This window comes from Monodon monoceros, unplaced genomic scaffold (genome assembly GCF_005190385.1).
Source record: "Monodon monoceros isolate NGI ecotype Baffin Bay Population unplaced genomic scaffold, NGI_Narwhal_1 Super_Scaffold_3, whole genome shotgun sequence".
Classification (NCBI taxonomy): domain Eukaryota; kingdom Metazoa; phylum Chordata; class Mammalia; order Artiodactyla; family Monodontidae; genus Monodon; species Monodon monoceros.
This window is the reverse complement of record NW_021703780.1, coordinates 75,520,184-75,539,368: the sequence shown is the minus strand read 5'-3', so window position 1 is coordinate 75,539,368 and position 19,185 is coordinate 75,520,184. Positions and strand designations below refer to the sequence as shown.

Genomic DNA, 19,185 nt, shown 5'->3' with positions numbered 1-19,185 from the left:
ACCACCTTGGATTCCAAAGGTGAAAAGGCCTTACTCAAAATTTCAGAACAAGTTCTGATCTTGGACAAAGAGAGGAGTAGCCTCCCTCTGGAGCTTTCCAGTCCAAGTATATGTCACCGTTTAAATAAATAAAAAGACACAAACTCTTTGGACTGGTTCAGCTGGGCTGGGAGCCTTGAGATAAGAGGTCACTGGTGTGAGTTACTATGGTAATTGAGTAGTATCAGAGCACTAGTTTTGCTCTCATGAGCATTAAAGCACATAATAATAGGCAAACAACAGTGGTTAAAGCAAGCAGGTAGGATTACTATGTTCTTTTGTCAGAAGTATATAATGTCTTGTAGTCAGTTTTAAAGACTTCTCAACCCTCAAATCCACCCCACCGTCACCTGCTGAGTAATTTTGTATGCTTAATCTCCTGCCCTCAGCTCCCAGATCTCTGCTAATTTGAGGCAAATGGGTATTTCTGACATTAAATAGGGCAGCCAGGAAGCTCTGACCTAGAAAACCTGCGTTCTGAAGCACCGAGAAAAAATATTCTTTCACCAATTTTGTTCAGGCTCTTTTGAATGACGAGGGGGGGATAAAAGTACCTTTCACTGCAACGGGAGGTTGCAGCCGCCCAAGGACGGGTTTTTGCAGAACAAGAAAAAAAAAAAGAAAGAAAGAAAGAAAGAGAAACTTGCCGAGCATCCCCGCTCCCAACTTCCCCCATAAAACTTGTCACTTCACATTGCCATCCGCTACCCCAACAATAATCACTCCGTGCCTACTGCTAATTGCAAGCACAGCTGAGGCCCAGCGGGAGGCCCTTGCACAGTCTCAGGCCTTTATAGGAGGCTCAATCTGTTGTATGGCACTTGTTCACACACAAAAAAACTACCAGCAAAGGCAGAAAGAGGCAGAGTCACAGGTTTCTTGTAATCCCTCCGCCTCCCCGCTGACAGCCCAGCCCTAGAAGCATTCCTGGTTTTGTCCTCCGCTTTACAAAATCTGAAGTGACCTTAAGCTACTAGCATGTCAGCTTTTGAATGTCGAGTTGCCGGCTTCTTCAGGTGCATTAAGGAGCTGGGGGTGGGGGGACTACATCTGGCTTCTGTGTGTCTGTTTGCAGCGCCCCTGGGGCGAGCTGTGGCTTCCTGTAACATGTAAAATATGAGTGTGAACTCAGGGTTCATGGCAAGGAACAGGAGGTCATGCCTCCATTCAGTTCTAAGTAAAGAAGCTGGGAGTTTGCAGATGTTTTTCTGTATGTGTAATGACACCACCTCCCTCCCCAGCCACCGAGCAACCGAGCGCCGTTTTTTGATGAAATGTGCCACAATCAGTGTGCTACTTGCAGATTTATTCATATCAATTTTTGCGATTTATATATTCAGAGACAAGATTGCTATTTCGGCAACTTTATGTTGGATGTCGTACGTTTGCATCTAGAGAAAGAGGGAAAGAAGTATGGGGAAGGGAGGGTGGGCAGAGAAAGAAAAGAAATTAAGTCTGTTCCTCGGGCCACCAGCTGGGGTGTTGTCAAGGAGACAAAGTGTCCAACGGGAGGGTCTGTGTCCCCCTTTTGCCCAGCGGTCACTTCCTGCCCAGGCTTGGAGGTGGGAAATCTGTAGCTCCTGGCCCAGAAGAAGGCCCTTTAATGGCTACTGTGAGAGGGAGAGTGGGATTGGAGATTTGGGGGTGAGAGTCCCGTCAGTAGATGAAGCCCAGGCTACCCGAAGTAAGGTCTTCCCATCCTCCCTCGGGGTCAAGGATAGACCCAAGAAGGCCTTTGGCATGGGCCTCCATGTGGGCCTGGTAGGGGGCACCCAGCCCTTCCTTGTCTACCTTGCCACCCTCTAGGATGAGAAGGGAATTAAGCCTCCTGTGAAATTCCCGCTTGCAGAAATCAGAAATTTCTGTTTCCAGCCCAAAAAGCCTCATACTGTATTTTCACCAAAGGAAGACATTGGTCGAGCAAACACGGAGATTAATCCTCCTTAGCTTGGGGAATAAATGCTCCTCGGTGGGGCAGTGTTAATTGCTGAGCTGGGTACAAAGATCATTTGGAGGCATTTAAGAAATACATGATTTTTATTAGTATAACTGTTCCATGTAGGAGTTATTTCTCAGCAAAGGGCAAAAGCTTTGCCTGCCTCGCTTTATTAGCCTAATTCTACTTAATTGTTTCCTAAAATAGGGGCTTCCTGAACACACATTCCAAACCTTAATAAGTCTGTTGCGGGGTAGGGTGGGGGAGTGATTCTGCATGGGGGAGCCGCTGCCCTTTTGGGCAGAGGGAACCGGGGTCTCAGGGCTGAGTGCTGCTTGATCAAATCTGTGCGTGGAACATCAGGGGGCGGGAAGGGGATGGGGGAGTCTCCGTGAAAACATATGAGGTGACGCATCACGCAGTGTGAAAAATGCATCCTTTCTTGTTGTTTGGACCCAATCCTCCATGAGGATTCTCAGTTCTCATCTCTGGGCTTCATTTAATTCTCTTTCACAGATTTAGAAATGTTGGCCCCGTGGCATGTTTTAAATAAACCCAATAAGTGACTGAGCAAATGCTACCAGATATGTTCTTTGTTCTGCAGTCGCAGAACTCGGCCTTGAGAGATTGTCTCAGCCCTGGGATTAAATGAAATGCCCCTGTTCCTCATGCACGTAATTTTTTGGCTTTTTGTGAAACGCGGTTGGGTGTTCCAGATTAGAATATGTACCTTGCTACCTAGCCGTGCTTTCTTTAGCAAAGTTTCCTATCCAGCAAGGGAGCAATTTTGCATTTCCCTTCTTTTTGTTTTGATTGTGGTAAAGCAAGCATAACGTAAAATCGATGATCAGGTTAACCATTTCAAAGGGTGCGGTTCAGTGGAGTTAAGTTACACTGTTGTGCAACCACTTTCTAGAACTCTTTAAGTCTTGCAAAACTGAAACTCTATAGCCATTAAACAGTAACTCCGCATTTCCTCCACCACACCCCCTGGCAACCACCATTCTTTGTTCTATGAATTTGACTATTCTAGACACCTTATGTAAGTGGAATCATATAATATTTGTCTTTTTCAGTGGCTTATTTTACTTAGCATAATATCCTCAAGGTTCCTCCATGTGATGGCATGTGACAGGATTTCCTTCCTTTTTAAGGCTGAATAATGTTCCATTGTGTATAGATACCACCTTTTGTTTATCCATTCATCTGTCAATAGACACTTGGGTTGCTTCTGCCTTTTAGCTATTGCAAATATCGCTGCTCTGAACATGGGTGTGCAGATATCTCTTCAAGATCCTGCTTTCAGTTTCTTTGCATCTGTGCTCACAAGTGGAATTGCTGGATCTCCATCTTTTTATAACAGCACATACTCAGGTTGTGGAAATGGTGGAAGAACGGTATCTGAGTGTAAGTTGAGATCGCGTTCGCAGTTGAAAATTCACTTTCGTGCCTCTGCTTTCCCATCCTTTGCCTTTCTGTCTTTAGGAAAATATCTATCCGTTGATCTTTGACTTAGTTTTCTCATTCAGAGGTGGTAAACTTTCCAGCAATATCTTAGGAGTCTTAGGAAAGCAAGCCTTTTGGATATTATCACATCTCCTTGCAGGTGACCATCCACCATATTGAGACATATTGGGCAGGATACAAGGGGATTTGTTACTTCTTGGATTTCATACAGTCTGATTGATTCAGAAGCGACGAACTTGTTTCTGGTCTGGCTTTGGGTAGCTTGGAAAGCTTACTGAGATTGTCAACAACTTCCTCAAACCATTAAAAAAACAAACAAACAAAAACAGAGAATGTGCCTTCCAGAGAGAGAGAGACCCCAGTATAGCCTGTATAAGCCAAGCTTTGTATTAAACTCTCCTGCTTGATTTACTTTTAGAAAGGATCCTTCAGGACTCTTACTTCCCTTGTATTTTCTCCCAGGCACCTAAAAGTGATAGTAATGACTTGGTTAGAAGGCTGCAATGCATTAAATCAGGAGCCCAAGTACGCAGTCATCATTTTGATCATCCATTTGAAATATCATTGCTAAAGACACTTGTTGCTGGATATTTCTCCATATTTCATATTTCTCCAGGTTTAGAGAGTTGAAATTTCGTCTTGAAGAGATAACTGCTTATTTTAGTAAAAGAATATTAAGGTATCATTTAGGCTCTTTCTAAGGAGGTTAAAAATAAAATTGCTAAAAAAATAAAAATAATAAAATAAAATAGCTCCCAAATGTGAAATTCTACACGTTCCTATAGAAGAAGCAAACATTTTAAGCAGTAGCAATTTAAATCAAAGTTTTTAAAAAAATTACTTCGTTTGCACTACCTCTTCCTTATGAAAAGAAGCTAAAGGCAAAGAGTTGTGGGTGCTTTTCACACCAGGTTGTAGATTACCACAGTCTCTGGAACCACGGTTTCAGCAAGGAGCCTCTGACTTCCTCCTCAGTGTTGATTGCATCAGACTTTCAGGGGGATGCTATCCAGAGTTTAGAACCTTGAAAAGCCACGGCACTAAGACAGCTTCATAAAGATTTCAATGAAATGGTTTTTAGGCAACCAGAGAATTAATGTTTTAAAAAAAAGAACCCAGGCTCTACTAAAAAGGACACTTGAGATAGCCTGGAAGGTTATTCTGATTATCTATACCCTCTGATTTTGGTGTCGGTTATCTTCGGTGTCTTTGTGCTTTTAGCTGGGCGTCCTGAAGCTGTGTCTGGAAATACCCATTTCTAGGAGCAATTGTTTTGGTGGATCATATCCTGAATTACAGTAACACTCAAGTAAGGCAAAAGATTGCATCTTTCAACTGCGTATCCATTTTTTAAGGTACTCAGATGATATGCCCCCTTAGAAAGGTATATCAGCTCCCTTGGGGAGCTCTGACAAACCCTGAAACTTGTGTGCAGTCTTTGGTTTGTGCCCACTTGGCACAGATGTCTTGAACATGCCAAGGTTTCTTTGTCAAGCCCTCTCTGAATCCGGATTAGAACACCAAATACAACCAGATCCCTGGTGATCCTTAGCCCTAAAGAGATCTGTGAAGCTGTGGAATTGCAGCTCAGGCTAATGAAGCTGTGGGGACTTTGGTAGAAGTGTGGAGAAACCCCTGATGAAGTTTTTCACATGCTCTTAAATTACCCAAATTGTAAGGAAGAAATATGCATTGAAAGTTTCAAATGTAAAAGATTTCATTACAGTATTTCAATACAGCCATTTACGTAGGTTGTGGGGTTTTTTTCCCCCTAACTAATAATAACCCACTTTTATCACAAAAAGCAAAATGAAGAACTTAGTCACATGGGTGTGGTCAAAGTATTATCTTCCTCTTTGCCTCCTTACCAACAAATAAAATGTCCTTTCTTCATTAGACAGTCGAGGCAAGGTGCTGAGGCAATTTCTCTGCTGTGTGGCTGTGTTGAGCTGGAGAAAGGGTACTTTCCAAAGAGGAGATAAAAATTTTCCAGGTTTCACTGTGTTTCTTCAGTCCAGAAATTCAGGTTGGTTACCAAGAGGTTACAAATTACCTTTTTGCTCAGATCTTTTTTGAAGAATGGAAGCTGCTTAGAAAGCTTTGCACAACCTTGAAGAGCTCGCACTTAGGGAGATACTCTTTCTTATTCGTGAAGCAGGGTAGGATAGCAGGGCTAAGATAGTAACAGGTAACACTCAGTATGTGCCCGGCGCTATTGTAAGCACACCACACATATTAACTCATTTAATCCCCACAACGACCCTAAATGGTTTTTATTATCATCCCCATTTAGCAGATGAGAAAACTGAGGCACAGGGAGGTTAAGGGATTTATCAAGATTCAAACACAGGACAGGCCTGATTCAAGCCTATTCTCCTAGCCACTAGGCTGTACTGCCTCTCAGCCTCTTGAGTCCAGGTTCCATCTCTTGCTAGCTGCTAGAACACTTTACTTCTCTGAGCCTCAGTTTCCTCATCTGTGAAGCAAGACTACAGGTGATAATAAAGACTCAACTATTTACACTTCAGTCATGAACTGCCCAGGCATTGAGAGCTTTGCCTCCCTGGCATATATAGCATGAACATGCCAGTTTCAAAGGAAATATATATTTGCAAATAAGCCAACCATAAGACTCAGGTCCTTGTGAATTTCAACTATCATTCATGCTCGGGATGTATTGGACTGAGTCACAGGTTTTTGTTTTTTATAAATTTATTTATTTATTTTTGGCTGCGTTGGGTCCTCGTTGCTGCACTCGAGCTTTCTCTAGTTGAGGCGAGAGGCGGCTACTCTTCGTTGCGGTGCATGGGCTTCTCATTGCGGTGGCTTCTCTTGTTGCGGAGCATGGGCTCTAGGCGCGCAGGCTTCAGTAGTTGTGGCTCACAGGCTCTAGAGCGCAGGCTCAGTAGTCGTGGTGCATGGGCTTAGTTGCTCCGTGGCATGTGGGATCCTCCCGGACCAGGGCTCGAACCTGTGTCCCTGCATTTGCAGGTGGACTCCCAACCATTGCGCCACCAGGTAAGTCCCTGAGTCACAGTTTTTAATCAAAGAAAGTGTGTGAAGATGTGTGTTTGTGCATGGTGCAGTTATTGGTCCTTAGGTGAAATACCAAATTTTCTAAAAGCTCATTTTCACTATATTGGACTAAATATTACCTTCCATTGTAGGCATGGGGCAGCATGTCTTGTTCAGAAGGTGTGTGTATGTGCATGTGTTTTGCTAAAAGTGACACACTGCAGTATACGCATGTTAGACTTCAATAAAATGTTTCTTTAAAGAAAAAAGCAACACAGGAAGAACTGAGTTTTGCACTAAACTATTTTCATTGGATTTGTGACTCTGCCTAAAATTTCTCTTCTAGCACTTCTGGTGACATCTTTAATTACACATGAAACTGAATTTCCCCAAGGTTCTATTTTACTCTCCCTGTTCACAGAAAATGTTAAAACTTACAATGGATAATTTTTCAGAAATGAAATTTTTATCAATGTCATAACTTTTGTATCTCCAAAACTCTGTTAGGAAAGTTCAATTCATTGTGACCAAGGCAATATTTCTAGTTGTATTTCTGATTGAAAACTCAAACTACCCACAGTGAGAATTTTCTTTTAGTAGCAATTGCTGAGTTACCAACCTAAGAGAAAGTAAGAAGAGATTAGGTAGGGCTACGGGGGAAATTAAAAATACGTTGATGCTAACACAACATTGTAAATCAACTATACTCCAATAAAAAAATTGTTTTAATTTAAAAACCATATATATATATATATATATATATATATATGTTGGAATATATATTTTTTTTTCAAACAATAAACAAATGGGGTAAAATGTTAACAATAGGTGAATCTGGGTAAAGGGTATATGGGTATCATTTATACTACTTTATTTTTACAACTTTTCTAAGTTTTAAAGTATTTCTAAGTAAAACAGAATATGCATATTATATAATAAATATATTTTCTGATTAATAAAACAAATACATTGATGCTACCTAAGAAATGGCACCTCTCATCCCCATCCAACTTTCTAATCATTTCCCTTAAGAGGCAGCAATGATTGTCTCTCATCCATTAGTTCTGTAAGGCTGTTGAGTGGTTTTCCGTGGGAAAACCCCTGACTCCCCTCCCTCTGCCTAGTGACTTTCTAAGCTCATAAAAATGTAGAATCTTTTCAACACTAGGCCAAGCTTGGGCTCTGAGGGAGACAGACACCAAGAGCATTATCCGACCCACACACTTGTCCTTTGAGAAGTTCAGAGCTGAATGACTTTGCTGAAAAGGCACCTGGAAACTAGAGCTGTTTCTATATAAACAAGCCATTGCTTTTTAAAATTATTGAGCTGAATGTGACAGCTCATACAGATGTAGTGGTAAATAACCAACTTGAAGCCTGTCCCACTGCTTACTAGTTGTGTGACCCCAGGCTACTTATTTAACTTACCTATGCCCCTTTTTCTCATCTACAAAACAGGGCTGTTAATAATATTGAAACTCTATTGTTTGTTTTGTTTTTTAATTTTATTTTTTATTGATGTATAGTTGATTTACAATGTTGTGTTAATTTGTGCTGTACAGCAGTGACTCAGTTTTATATACACACACACACACACACACACACACACACACATTCTTTTTTATATTCTTTTCCATTATGATTTATCCCAGGACATTGAATATAGTTCCCTGTGCTCTACAGTGGGACCTTGTGGTCCATCCATTCTATATGTAATAGTTTGTATCTGCCAACCCCAAACCCCCAGTCCATCCCTCCCCTTATAGATACTCTTAAGAGTTCAACTCGATGATGAAATTATACAATGCTTGTGGAATGCTCTTCGCAGTGCTTGTACATTGTAAGGACTCGGTGTTCAATGAGTAGGTAACTATTTTTATTAATTTTGTGAATGTGTATGTATGTGTGTATTAGGAATCCTGTACAAAATAGGACTTTGTTAAAAACTGAGACTCTGTAAAGTCCTATGGAATGGAATTGTCTGATGGGGGGTTGTGTAAGTTACGCGGGTATGTTACCCTTGTAATTAATGAGTATGGAAACACATCCAGTAGTTCTGTCTCCTTTTCAGCCTCTGTCCCTTGTTTTCATTGCCACTCAGGTATGCGATGTGGCTGGCTCCAAAAACAAATGAATCATTAACAGTAAGGTCCCTTTAGGACGTTGAATTAACATTAAGATAAGGGTGGGAGTAGGGAATTTAGACTCATCTAGGTGGCTGTGATGACAGAGGCGTAAAGGCAGCAGCAATCACTGGAGTAACACTCTATCCTGCCGATGAGGGATTATCCAAATCCAAGTGAAAGTCCATTTTCTGGGAACCCTATAGTGTCCCGTGAGGTGTGAAGTATTCATCCTGTCTCACAATCCTGCAGCACTTCCCAAGGATAAAGTTCCCAGGGGAAACAGTGAACCCAAGGCTGGGGGACTAGGGAGAGGTGAATGATTCACTTCTCAGTTGCAAAATTTAAGGAGGAGCCAGAAAATATAGTAATCAAATACATATTTTAATATGTTAAAAAAATCAAAATGAATGCAAAAAATCCATGATGAACAAAATACTAAAATGTTCATTAAAGGCAGCATCCGATCCTGCACTTGCAAGATCCTGCCTCACCCGCCTCACCCCAGTCCTAGCTGTAGTGAGCCCCTACATGACAGAGAGACATGTTGCGTATAACGGTCTTCTGCATGAAGTCAGTGTAGTTGCAGGGCAGAATGTGTGGCCCGATTATCGGCAAGTTAATTTCTACTGGAAATGGATCAAGAAAATTCTTCTGTACGGTATATTACAAGGATACCTGTTATGTTTTTGAGAGTAATAATAACAGCACAGGGGGCTTCCCTGGCGGCACAGTGGTTGAGAATCTGCCTGTTAATGCAGGGGACACGGGTTCGAGCCCTGGTCCGGGAAGATCCCACATGCCGCGGAGCAACTAGGCCCGTGAGCCAGAACTGCTGAGCCTGCGCGTCTGGAGCCTGTGCTGCGCAACGAGAGAGGCCGCAATAGTGAGAGGCCCGCGCACCGCAATGAGGAGTGGCCCCCGCTTGCCACAACTAGAGAAAGCCCTCGCACAGAAACGAAGACCCAACACAGCCCTAAATAAATTAATTAATTAAAAAAAAAAATAACAGCACAGGCTGAATTTTATTGAGTGCCTACTATGTGACAGTCACTATGCTAGGCACTTTACATAATTATCTCTTTTAACACTCACAGTAATCCTATGAAGTAAGTGTTAACCCCAAGAGAAGACTAGGGGTCAGAAAGTTAAGTAGCTTGCTTGAGTTTATCCAGCTAATAAGTAGCCAGCCCAAGCTGAAGCTGTAATTTATCCACACAGGGTTTGAAAAATCAGTCGTTATTTGTCTGAATCCTTTGAATCCAGTATATAAATCTAGGTCAGTATAGTTTTAAATGTGTAGAATGCACCCAGGATGGTTTTCTAGGTTTGGGTGATGATCTAACACAAACAACTTTACAGTGGAATTACTTTGAGCTAGTCATGTGTCCTGTAAGACTTATGCGTATGATTCCAGAGATATTCCAATAGGAATAATTTCTTCCACCATTGCATGCCTTTCTCTGGTCACTTGCTCTGCTTTCTTCCTTGTTTTGTGGTATTTCTTGGGTTGAGAAAGAGAGAGAAAAAGAGGAGAGAGATGATGTTAATGGTGATGATGACGAAGATGGTGGTGGTGACGGTGATGTGAGAATTGTGACGATGCTGGTGGTCTTGGTAGTAGCTAACATATATTGAGGCCTTATTATGTGCCAAGTACTGTGATGTGAGCTTTATTAACATTAATTCATTTAGTATCAAAAAGCCTATGAAAGGCTGATTAATTCCCATTTTCTGATTGAGAAAATGAGTCTCTGAGAATATAAGTAACTTGCCCAAGATCACAAACCTAGGCAAAAGAGAGGGAAGGCCTGTGCTCTCAACAACTATGATGGAAGAAAGGGAGGGAGGGAGCGAGGGAGGGAAGGGAGGGAAGGAAAAGAATTAAATGGCACAGTTTTAGATCAACCTTCCAGGTTCTCTTTTTTTGCATTCAATTAAAAAAATTTTTTTTTATTGAAGTATAGTTGATTTACAATGTCATGTTAGTTTCAGGTGATTTTAACTACCCAAGAAGTTCCTGCAGGCCATAGCTATGATGGGCGTCCTTTTGGCTTCCAACTCGAACACCTTCACAGAATTATCCCCAGAGAACATACTTTAGAGGTACCCAGGGTACTGGGGATTTTATTTCTCTAGGGCTTTTTTAGGCTTAAAGTAACCTTATGTAGAAAGTTTCCATTTAATATACCTGAATTAAGGGCAGGCAGCAAAGGAGTCATGAGTATGCTTAAATACTTAGTATATGTCATCAGCTCACAATTTTTATTTCTAAGGGTTTAGAGTGCATTTTACCAAAATTTTAGTGCCCAGGTATCAGGCTGTCTCTGGAAAAGGCATATCTGAACCAGAGACAAAACAAAGTGGGGAGAACTTTAAATGTTTGCTGAATTTCCTCTTTTGAAGAATCATAACAAATCTACTGTATTAGCATCGATCTCAAATAAAGCAAACCTGATTAATAAGCACTGTGAACTGAATGTTATAACAACTGGCTTTCTGGAAGGGAGAATGCCCTGGTTTGTGGCATTTGCCAATTTCCATAGGGTAAAAACCCCCCTAAGGCCTATTTCTAGATATCAGTGTGATACCCCCGAATGCACAGTTGGGAAGTGATACACAAGATCAGCTCTCGTGTCCAGTGCATTATTACACCCTCCTAGGGAGGAGTCATTAGGTGATCAGCTTTTTCACTCCAGTGCCTAATCCTGGAAAACTGCCATTTCTGGACTCACTAGCTGTGTGACCTTGGGCAAGTCACTTCACCTCTCTGGGCCTTTGTTTCCTCCTCTACAAAGGAGGAGCTCTGTGGAAGATCCCCTTCACCTCTAATGTTTTAAAGTTCTAGAAGGCAGTGACTCCTGCTTTCTCCAGCATCCAAGTGCCTTTAAGCGCCTTTCTGGAAAACCAAGTTAGCGCTGTGCTTCATCCAAGAGTGCCTCCAATTTCATCTACTGAGCATAAGGTTTGGAAAGGCGTGACTTACTCCCTTTTGCCTCTTGAAATGTGTAGCCAATGGGGCATCATACATTTTTTACACTTCTTTTGCTAGATGTGAGATCCAGGAGAAAAAGCATGGATGTTCCAGGGCTTTCTTGTTCTCCTGGGGTGGGAATCTGTGAGCGTGATGCGCTGATCCATCCATCGCTACGTGCATTTCCTACTGCCCTACCCTTTCAACAGCAGAGAAAGAGTATTGATAGCAGTCTACCTTTCCCTTTTTATTTTTTAATAGCCAGAAGCCATTTACAAGAATGGGAATTACTTATATAAAATGGGGGCTGGGGGGAGTTCGTTATTTTTTTCCCCTGAAAGGTGGCATATCTCTCAGCAAAGAAAAAAAGGCATGTTGCACAAGGCTTGCTGGCAGTGATAGAAGCCAGCGCTGGTTTGCCCGTTGTCACAGCCAAAGCAAAATGCCACCTCTGCCTAGAAGCCAGAGTGCCACATTCCTCTTTTGTGTCCCTGAGATGCACTCATCATGGGGTCCTGGTCTTGTAGGTTTGGCCAGGAGGTCACCCAGGTTCCTTTGAAGGTCATTTTCCAACCCCAGGAGGTAGGAGTCGGGGGTAGGGGGCGTTGCTCATGACTCTCAAAATAGATTATTTGAGCCCCCAGATTTCATGTCAGAATAAGTCAGTAAATACGGAATTTGAGGCCTGGGGTAAACACAAGAGGTCCCCCAGCTGAGAGTAATGTAGGGCTATAGAAACACCCATGACCTAGTCATATTCCTGTCCCTAGCCCCTTAACAAACCCAGATGCAATGACATCAAGAGCTCCAGAATCCCAAGGCAGGAGGTGCCAAAAACACCTCCAAATAATCACAACCCCCCCCCAAAAGTTTCAGTGAAATGTTCTCACTCCTAGAGGGGAAAACCTGTCCATGCCTGAAGCAGCTTGACCAGGGCAAACCCGCTCCCTACGTGGAGTGAACTGCAGATCTCAAGAAAAAAATCCCTCCCCCCCCCCCACTCCTCCTGCTCCCTTGGGGAGGGACAGAAGGTTCCTGAAACTGACAGTTTCGCCTCCGTGATCTTTAAAAGAGCAGAAGTTGGCTGTGAGGCTGCAGTGCTGCCTTGATTGGGGTAGTGTGGTCTCTGTTTGCGGCTGGGCTCCAAGGAGAGCCACAATTGGCTCTGATGAGGAAGGAGCCTAGGAACGAAAGATTGCAAAGAGGGCTTCTGAACGCCATGGCTGAGACTGTGTCGTTTCTTGCAAGGTGAAACTTGGCAGTTCTACCTTGCAAGTAAAAACCCAAATTAATTTTTTTTTTAAAGAAATTAAGTCAGAAACAAGGCTTCGGAAAAACTGTGAGTGTTAGGCATAAACTGATTTTGGATGATCTTTAGGTGAGAAAGGGTGGAGTTACCATCAGAAACATGTTTTTATTTATGCTTTTCAAATCTCCACTGGTGTGCGTGTGCGTGTGTGCGTGTGCGTGTTGGTTAACAGGAGAGTATGCAGCGTTTCAATTCTCTAACCACTTTTTTTTTACATCTTTTCTGCGCACAGTTCATATACATGCCCTATAAATAAGTATATAGGTCCATCCACACCTTTTCATTTTATTTGTAAATTGTTTGGTATAAGCGGCAATGCGTAATGAAACCTGGTGAAGTTTAAAAGATTAGATTTTTTTTTTTTGTACTGACACTTCATAACACTGTTCATATGTCTCCGAGTGAGATTTATGAATATATGAGCAGTACTGCAAAATTATACCGCACCAGAGACTCCGTGCACCACAGGGGTGGCAGTCTAAAGTGACACAGCTTCAAGCATTTTTCACAGACAAGAAGCAGAATTTAACCCCCTTAAGGGGAAGTATGATTTCAACAGCTTGAAATGAGCTCATTTGTAGATGTTTTTTTTTCTCTCATCTTCCATAATTTTTTGGTGTTAAGATTAAAACAGATTGCACAGCCAACGTAAGGCCACATAAGCTGCCCAGAGTATAATTTGGCCCTTAAAGAGAAACCCTCCTTCATTGTCTTTACCCGAATGCCCCTCTAGAGTAAATGTAGGTAAACTTTGCCCTAAACTCCTAAGGCTCTCAGCCTGATGCCTAGAATTGTCCTAAGCAGACAGGGTCTGGATTTTTTCAAAAGGTAAGTAGCACGTGGCATCGATTGGTTCAGTGGAGAAGCCCCCATCGTCTTGTACACCCGAGGCAATGGCGTTAGGACACAAACAGTGACTTAAATCTCAACTGAGTAAAATGAACCAACAAAAAGGAGAATCAGAAGAGCAAACGGTGGTCTTTATGAATCGATTGTATATGAGGTGTGTATAGTGGAAGAGTTCTGTTTTCGATTCAAAGTCCAAACCGATCTCTTTTCGGCTGATCTGGTACCTCGTGATTTTTGCGTCAATTACTGTTCATGATCTCTGTGCTCTCAAATTCTCTTTAACCATTTTGTTTTCCTCTTGGAACAGAGCAGGGTGCTCACACGTGGCCTGTTTCGTCTCTGTTCTTTAAATGCTCCGTGATGTGTTGGCTGGAGAACTTTTGTCTTTTTTTTCAGCAATGGTACAGCAGCTCCATGAACGTGATCTGTACCTGGCTGACGGACCGGATGGACTTACAGCTTCACATTTATCAGTTGAAAACACTAATTAGGATGGTAAAGGTAAAAGAAAACATAATGATTCTCCTTTGCAAACAGCTCACTGAAATACATTTCATTGGCAAGCTGCAGAACTTCCTTAACACAAAAAATATTAGTTTGTGTATAAAACAAGGTGATTCCTAAAACAGTATCTCAGGCAAGAAAAACCGGTGAAATCACTTTGGGATGCCTGGTTAATTTATCACTCAGACATCAAAGGGAAATTGAATAAAAAGGAATTTGATATTTTATCCAGACTGGAAAAATACTTTATGTATTTGCCATGCAAATATACTGCAAGAGCCATCACGTCCTTTGCATTAAACTTTCAAAAGCTGGCTTTTGGGTACCACTGTGCTAATCGCATCCGTTACCAATTTCATTTATGGTTTAATTAAATAAAATTTTGCCACAATTAATTTAATAGAAATATTTACCTCCGGCTCTTTCTAAATATGTCCTGTGATCGTTATCTGGATGCAAATCAATATTGTTCTTTGTAGTTAATTGAAGTAGTTTCTCTTACAATGCGTGTATACAGTCAAATGTAAAGGATCACGAAGGTGAGGTAACATACCCTGAACGTAGCTTTTTTTTTCCCCCTGTTCTTGTGTGTGTGCCTTGGACTAATGATAATTATTTCAGCGTGAAATCACAGTGGTTTACATGAAATAATAAGATCACAGAAGGGGGTAAATACATTTTTGATCATTTCAGTTTCCATTTGATGCTTCACCATAGAGGGTTTTAAAACATTCGTATGCAAAAATCTCATTCAGAGCACAGTCTCTTTAAAAATATTTTAATGATAAAACGGAGATGAATTTCCATTTCTTAACAGTTTGCCGAAAGTCCCCCCCCCCCCCCCCCCCCCGCCCCCGCTATTCCCCCCCCCAACCCTGCCCCATTTCTTAGTCTCTTTCGGATTAGCGCCATTTTATTGAAGGTGCTCCTCTACCCCGGTGCTGACTTAAAACCAATTACTGTTCCGTTGAGTGTAATTAAGGAGAATTATTATCATATGCATTTGATCTCACAAAGAGTCCTCCCAGGGAAGGTTGCAGACAGCAGTGTACTGCAGCTCTTAAAAAAGAAATCTATGCACTTGGACTATGCACCCAGCCTAATTTTCATATATTTAAATTTCAGTTCCTTAAGGCAACCGCACTAACCATTGCCTGACCCCTTGCATTCCATTTTCTGGCTATAAATACTCTTAAGGGGAATTTTTTCTCTTTGACCCTTCCTGGGTAGACATGAAAAGAAGACATGAATTTTAGTGTGTTAGGATATCTTCCCATTACTGATTTTCAGATTTTTGTTGAGACTGTTAGAATTAGCAATATTTTATTAAGAAAAAAATGTAAGTCAGAGAGGAGGTTTCTTCTTAGCCTCTGCCAAAAACAACACAAACACGAACCACAGGCAAGGGACACAGAAACGTCCCTGCCGAAGGAACTCCTTCACTTTTGCCAAAAGTGGGCCCAGCTTAACTAGAGCCACAGCACAGAGGGATGAAGCAGAATTCACCACCTCTTCCCTAAGTACGTTACCCAGGGGCCTCCTTCTCCGAGGCAAACTTCCAATGATAATTGGCTTTCTTTCCTGCCTCTGCATCGCTTGGTTTATTCATCCATTCATTCATTATCCAGCAAGCATTTATTCATCCAACCTTGGACAAATACTAGTTGAGCCCCTACTTGTATACTACAAGATGGAGTATTTTTAAAAAAATGACTCTATGTGGTCCCTGCCCTTAGACATTCAGAGTCTGGCTGGGAAACTCACAGCTCTGGAATTTGACTAGAGAGGGGAATATTCAAGTGAGTTCTGCCTTTTTCCCATCATATTCTGGCAGTCAATTCTAAGTGATTGAAAAGTACAGAAAAATCAAGTAAATCATCTGGATATCTGGTCTCCACCAGGCCTAGCATTTTACTCAGCCTCCTACGCTTCCCCCTCCAGGTACAGACACAGTTCCGCTAGCTACCTAGCCTTGCAGCTTGGTCCATAGTTAGGATGACCTTTGAATTTAGTGTCGAAACCAGATGACTTTGAAGAAAGAAAGAAGCTGCTACAAATAATCATACTGGGACCATAGATATAAACTGGCAAAGGGAACACGTGGTCATCCCATCCATAATCTTTTATTACTGGACTTCACTGAGCTGAACAGCATTCTCTAGTTAACTCTGCAGTCATTACCACATGGGACCTTCAGGAGTGGCTGACATGGTGATTGACACTAGGACTGCATCAGATGGACTCCAAAAACCAGAAATCATAATGCAAGTGGCGTTGAAGTATGTTACCGTTCCTTCTTTTGACCCCTTAGCAAGTTTCCCATATCAAGAGGAGAAACAAACAGCAGAATCAGTAGCTGAAATGATATGCAGCGTGCTGAGGGAGTTGTAGTTAGAGAGGGACCTTTTTCAAAAAAAATGTTTTGTGAAGTAGACAACAGCCAGATGCTTCTGGTCATGCTCAGTTAACGCGAAGGGATTCCGAGAAAAACAGTCCCTGGGATACCTAAGGAAATCCAAGAGAAATCGCCTGAAGGAACAAAGAAAGAACTTGTGGTTCAGCAATACCAAACCATTGTTCTTGAAATAGAGCCAAATTTCTTCCCTGAGACCGTGAAGTTGTGAACAGAATAGATACACTTCTTTCCTAAGGAGACGAGAAATGTCACATGCCCGCAACATATTGATGAGGCATTAACGCTCCATCTTCCCCCTAATTGTTGCTGCCCGTGATCGGTTTCGTATACCGACATGCATATGTCTGTCTTGTGAATGAGACAGAGGGATACGCAGTTACAAGCCTCACAAATACTAAGGACCAGACTGCAGCAGAAATCGTAAAATACCGTAATCATTTGATCCATTATTTATGTGTTATAGCCTCTCACACTGTCTATCATATGATATGATACAAACCTAAGAGAAAGAACCAGACCAAAAAAAGAAGAACCAAAACAATTATGGAACATTTCCCTTTACAGAACTGAATAAACACAAGCTTATGTTCTTTGCTTTGTCTCATCTAATACAGTTTATCCTGTCACCATTTCTCATTTTCTGTCATTCAACAAATCTCAGTTTTCAGTACAAGTGAAATCTGAGCATGGTGGCTTTTCATGTGCCAGTGCATGAAGTGTGATACTTAGCTGAGGTCAGTGTTCTCACCCCCATGCTTGCCTTGTGCCCTGTCCCTCCCTTCACGGAGATGAGATGTCCCTCATCACTGCATCTTTTCCCTCCTTAGAAAACCTATAGAGATTTCCGACTGCAAGGAGTCCTGGACTCAACCTTAAACAGCAAGACCTACGAAACCATCCGGAACCGTCTCACTGTGGAGGAGGCCACAGCGTCCGTGAGCGAGGGCGGGGGTCTGCAGGGGATCAGCATGAAGGACAGTGATGAGGAAGACGAAGAGGACGATTAGAACGCTTGGGCCTCGAGTCCACTAGGCCAGAGTCTTGTAATCAATGCATGTCCTTAGTCTGTTAGTTAACCCCATTATGGAATTTTCTGTCAACTACCATGCCATGAGATGTGTACTGATGATATAGCTGCCATTTTAGCTACGTGGTACCAAGATTAGCAAACGACCTTCGACTCTACGATTTCCTGAATCCATGTCTATCTGTTTACAAGCAATATGGAGCACCATTCTTTAAATACCATTTATGGAGAATACATAGCTCAGTTGCTAGGTGTACCCCTGTTATCAGCAGAGTTCAGTGATGCTTCCTCAGTGTGCTGTGTGCGCGTCGACGGTAAATGGATGTGAGGGCGAGTACGCCAGGTACTTTCTTTGTTTCCCATATGTGGATGCCAGTTACTTAAAGGAGTACAATAAATGAATTTAACTAAGACACATAGATCTGCTTTGTTTTTTGAAAAACAGAAGGCAAGTCTCCAATAACCAACTTTCAGTTCTTTCTGTTCCCCTAAAACTGAAAAATGAACCCTTGGTGTCCTTGTTAACCCATCCTTTCATTTATCCAGATAGTTACCCAAAAGAGGATGGCTACATACCAATGGATTGATCCTCCTAATTGCCGTGGCAAGGGCGATCCTATCATAACATCTAGCACAGTTCAGAGCGACTGTCTTCTATCAAAGTTCATCCTATTAAATGTTATGTTTTGCTTTTATGTTTCAATAACCGTGTATGTAAAAAAAAAAAAAAAAAAAAGACCTGAATATTTAAATTATGACCCTAGACTATAAATGTGTTTATAATAAGACATGGATATTTCCTTCAGTAGATTGTAACCATAATTTAAATTATTTTGTTTCACACTGTTTTTTATATCTGTCATGTACATTGCATTTTGATCTGTAACTGCGTGACCCTGGGGTCCTCTGCAGAGCTCTTTCTTTCTGTGTAAAGTAGTAGATCCATCTTGCTTTTTGCCTTATATAAAGCCTACAGTTATGAAAGTGTGGAAAACTGTGGCTTCTCAATAAATAACTGTTCATGTGTCCCAAGAATCCTTTTGAGTCTTTTTTTTTTCCTCTGTCTCCTTTGAAAGCCAGAACTGAAACACGCAAAGCAGGAAGACACGGGGAAAGAGGAGAGAAGGGGTCATTTTCATAGAGTGTTCTCGAAACTGTTGGAGTGGGTAGTTTTCAAACGCTTGTCTCCACGAGAAACAGCCTAAAATTCCATTAATTCAGACACCACTAATTCAGAATCTGTGGGCATTTGGACATGCTGGGCTGACTACACTTGCCTTATAGGATAAATAAGGGTTTGCTAAGCAAGAGAGTAAACGAGAGAAATGTTTCTCCTGTATGAAGAGAAGGCCAACAAACTGTTTTTAAGCACCACTTTAACAGCAGTGTTTGCATTCAAACAAAGCGTGTGCCAATTATATATGATTCTTATATATTTGTTAAAGCATTTTACAAGATTCTCTAAGACATGGAGTACTCTTTTCGCTCCCCAGTCCTTGTCAGCCGTATACTCACCTAAGTTTAAA

The 19,185-nt window shown here is 41.8% G+C and overlaps 1 protein-coding gene across 16 annotated transcripts in view; it reads left to right on the top strand.

Annotated features, from left to right (window-relative positions):
- Positions 1-18,695, top strand: part of CADPS (calcium dependent secretion activator) — a 479,603-nt gene extending 460,908 nt beyond the window's left edge. For 12 of the 16 annotated variants that reach the window (XM_029242796.1, XM_029242797.1, XM_029242788.1 and 9 more), the window contains 2 exons: positions 14,109-14,213; positions 17,460-17,639. In XM_029242796.1, coding sequence (XP_029098629.1) covers positions 14,109-14,213; positions 17,460-17,639 — 285 coding nt within the window. Of the gene's footprint in view, positions 1-14,108; positions 14,214-17,459 lie in introns of all 16 variants that reach the window. The other 4 variants (XM_029242794.1, XM_029242791.1, XM_029242782.1 and 1 more) reach the window with 3 other exon arrangements.
- Positions 18,696-19,185: the final 490 nt, after the last annotated feature.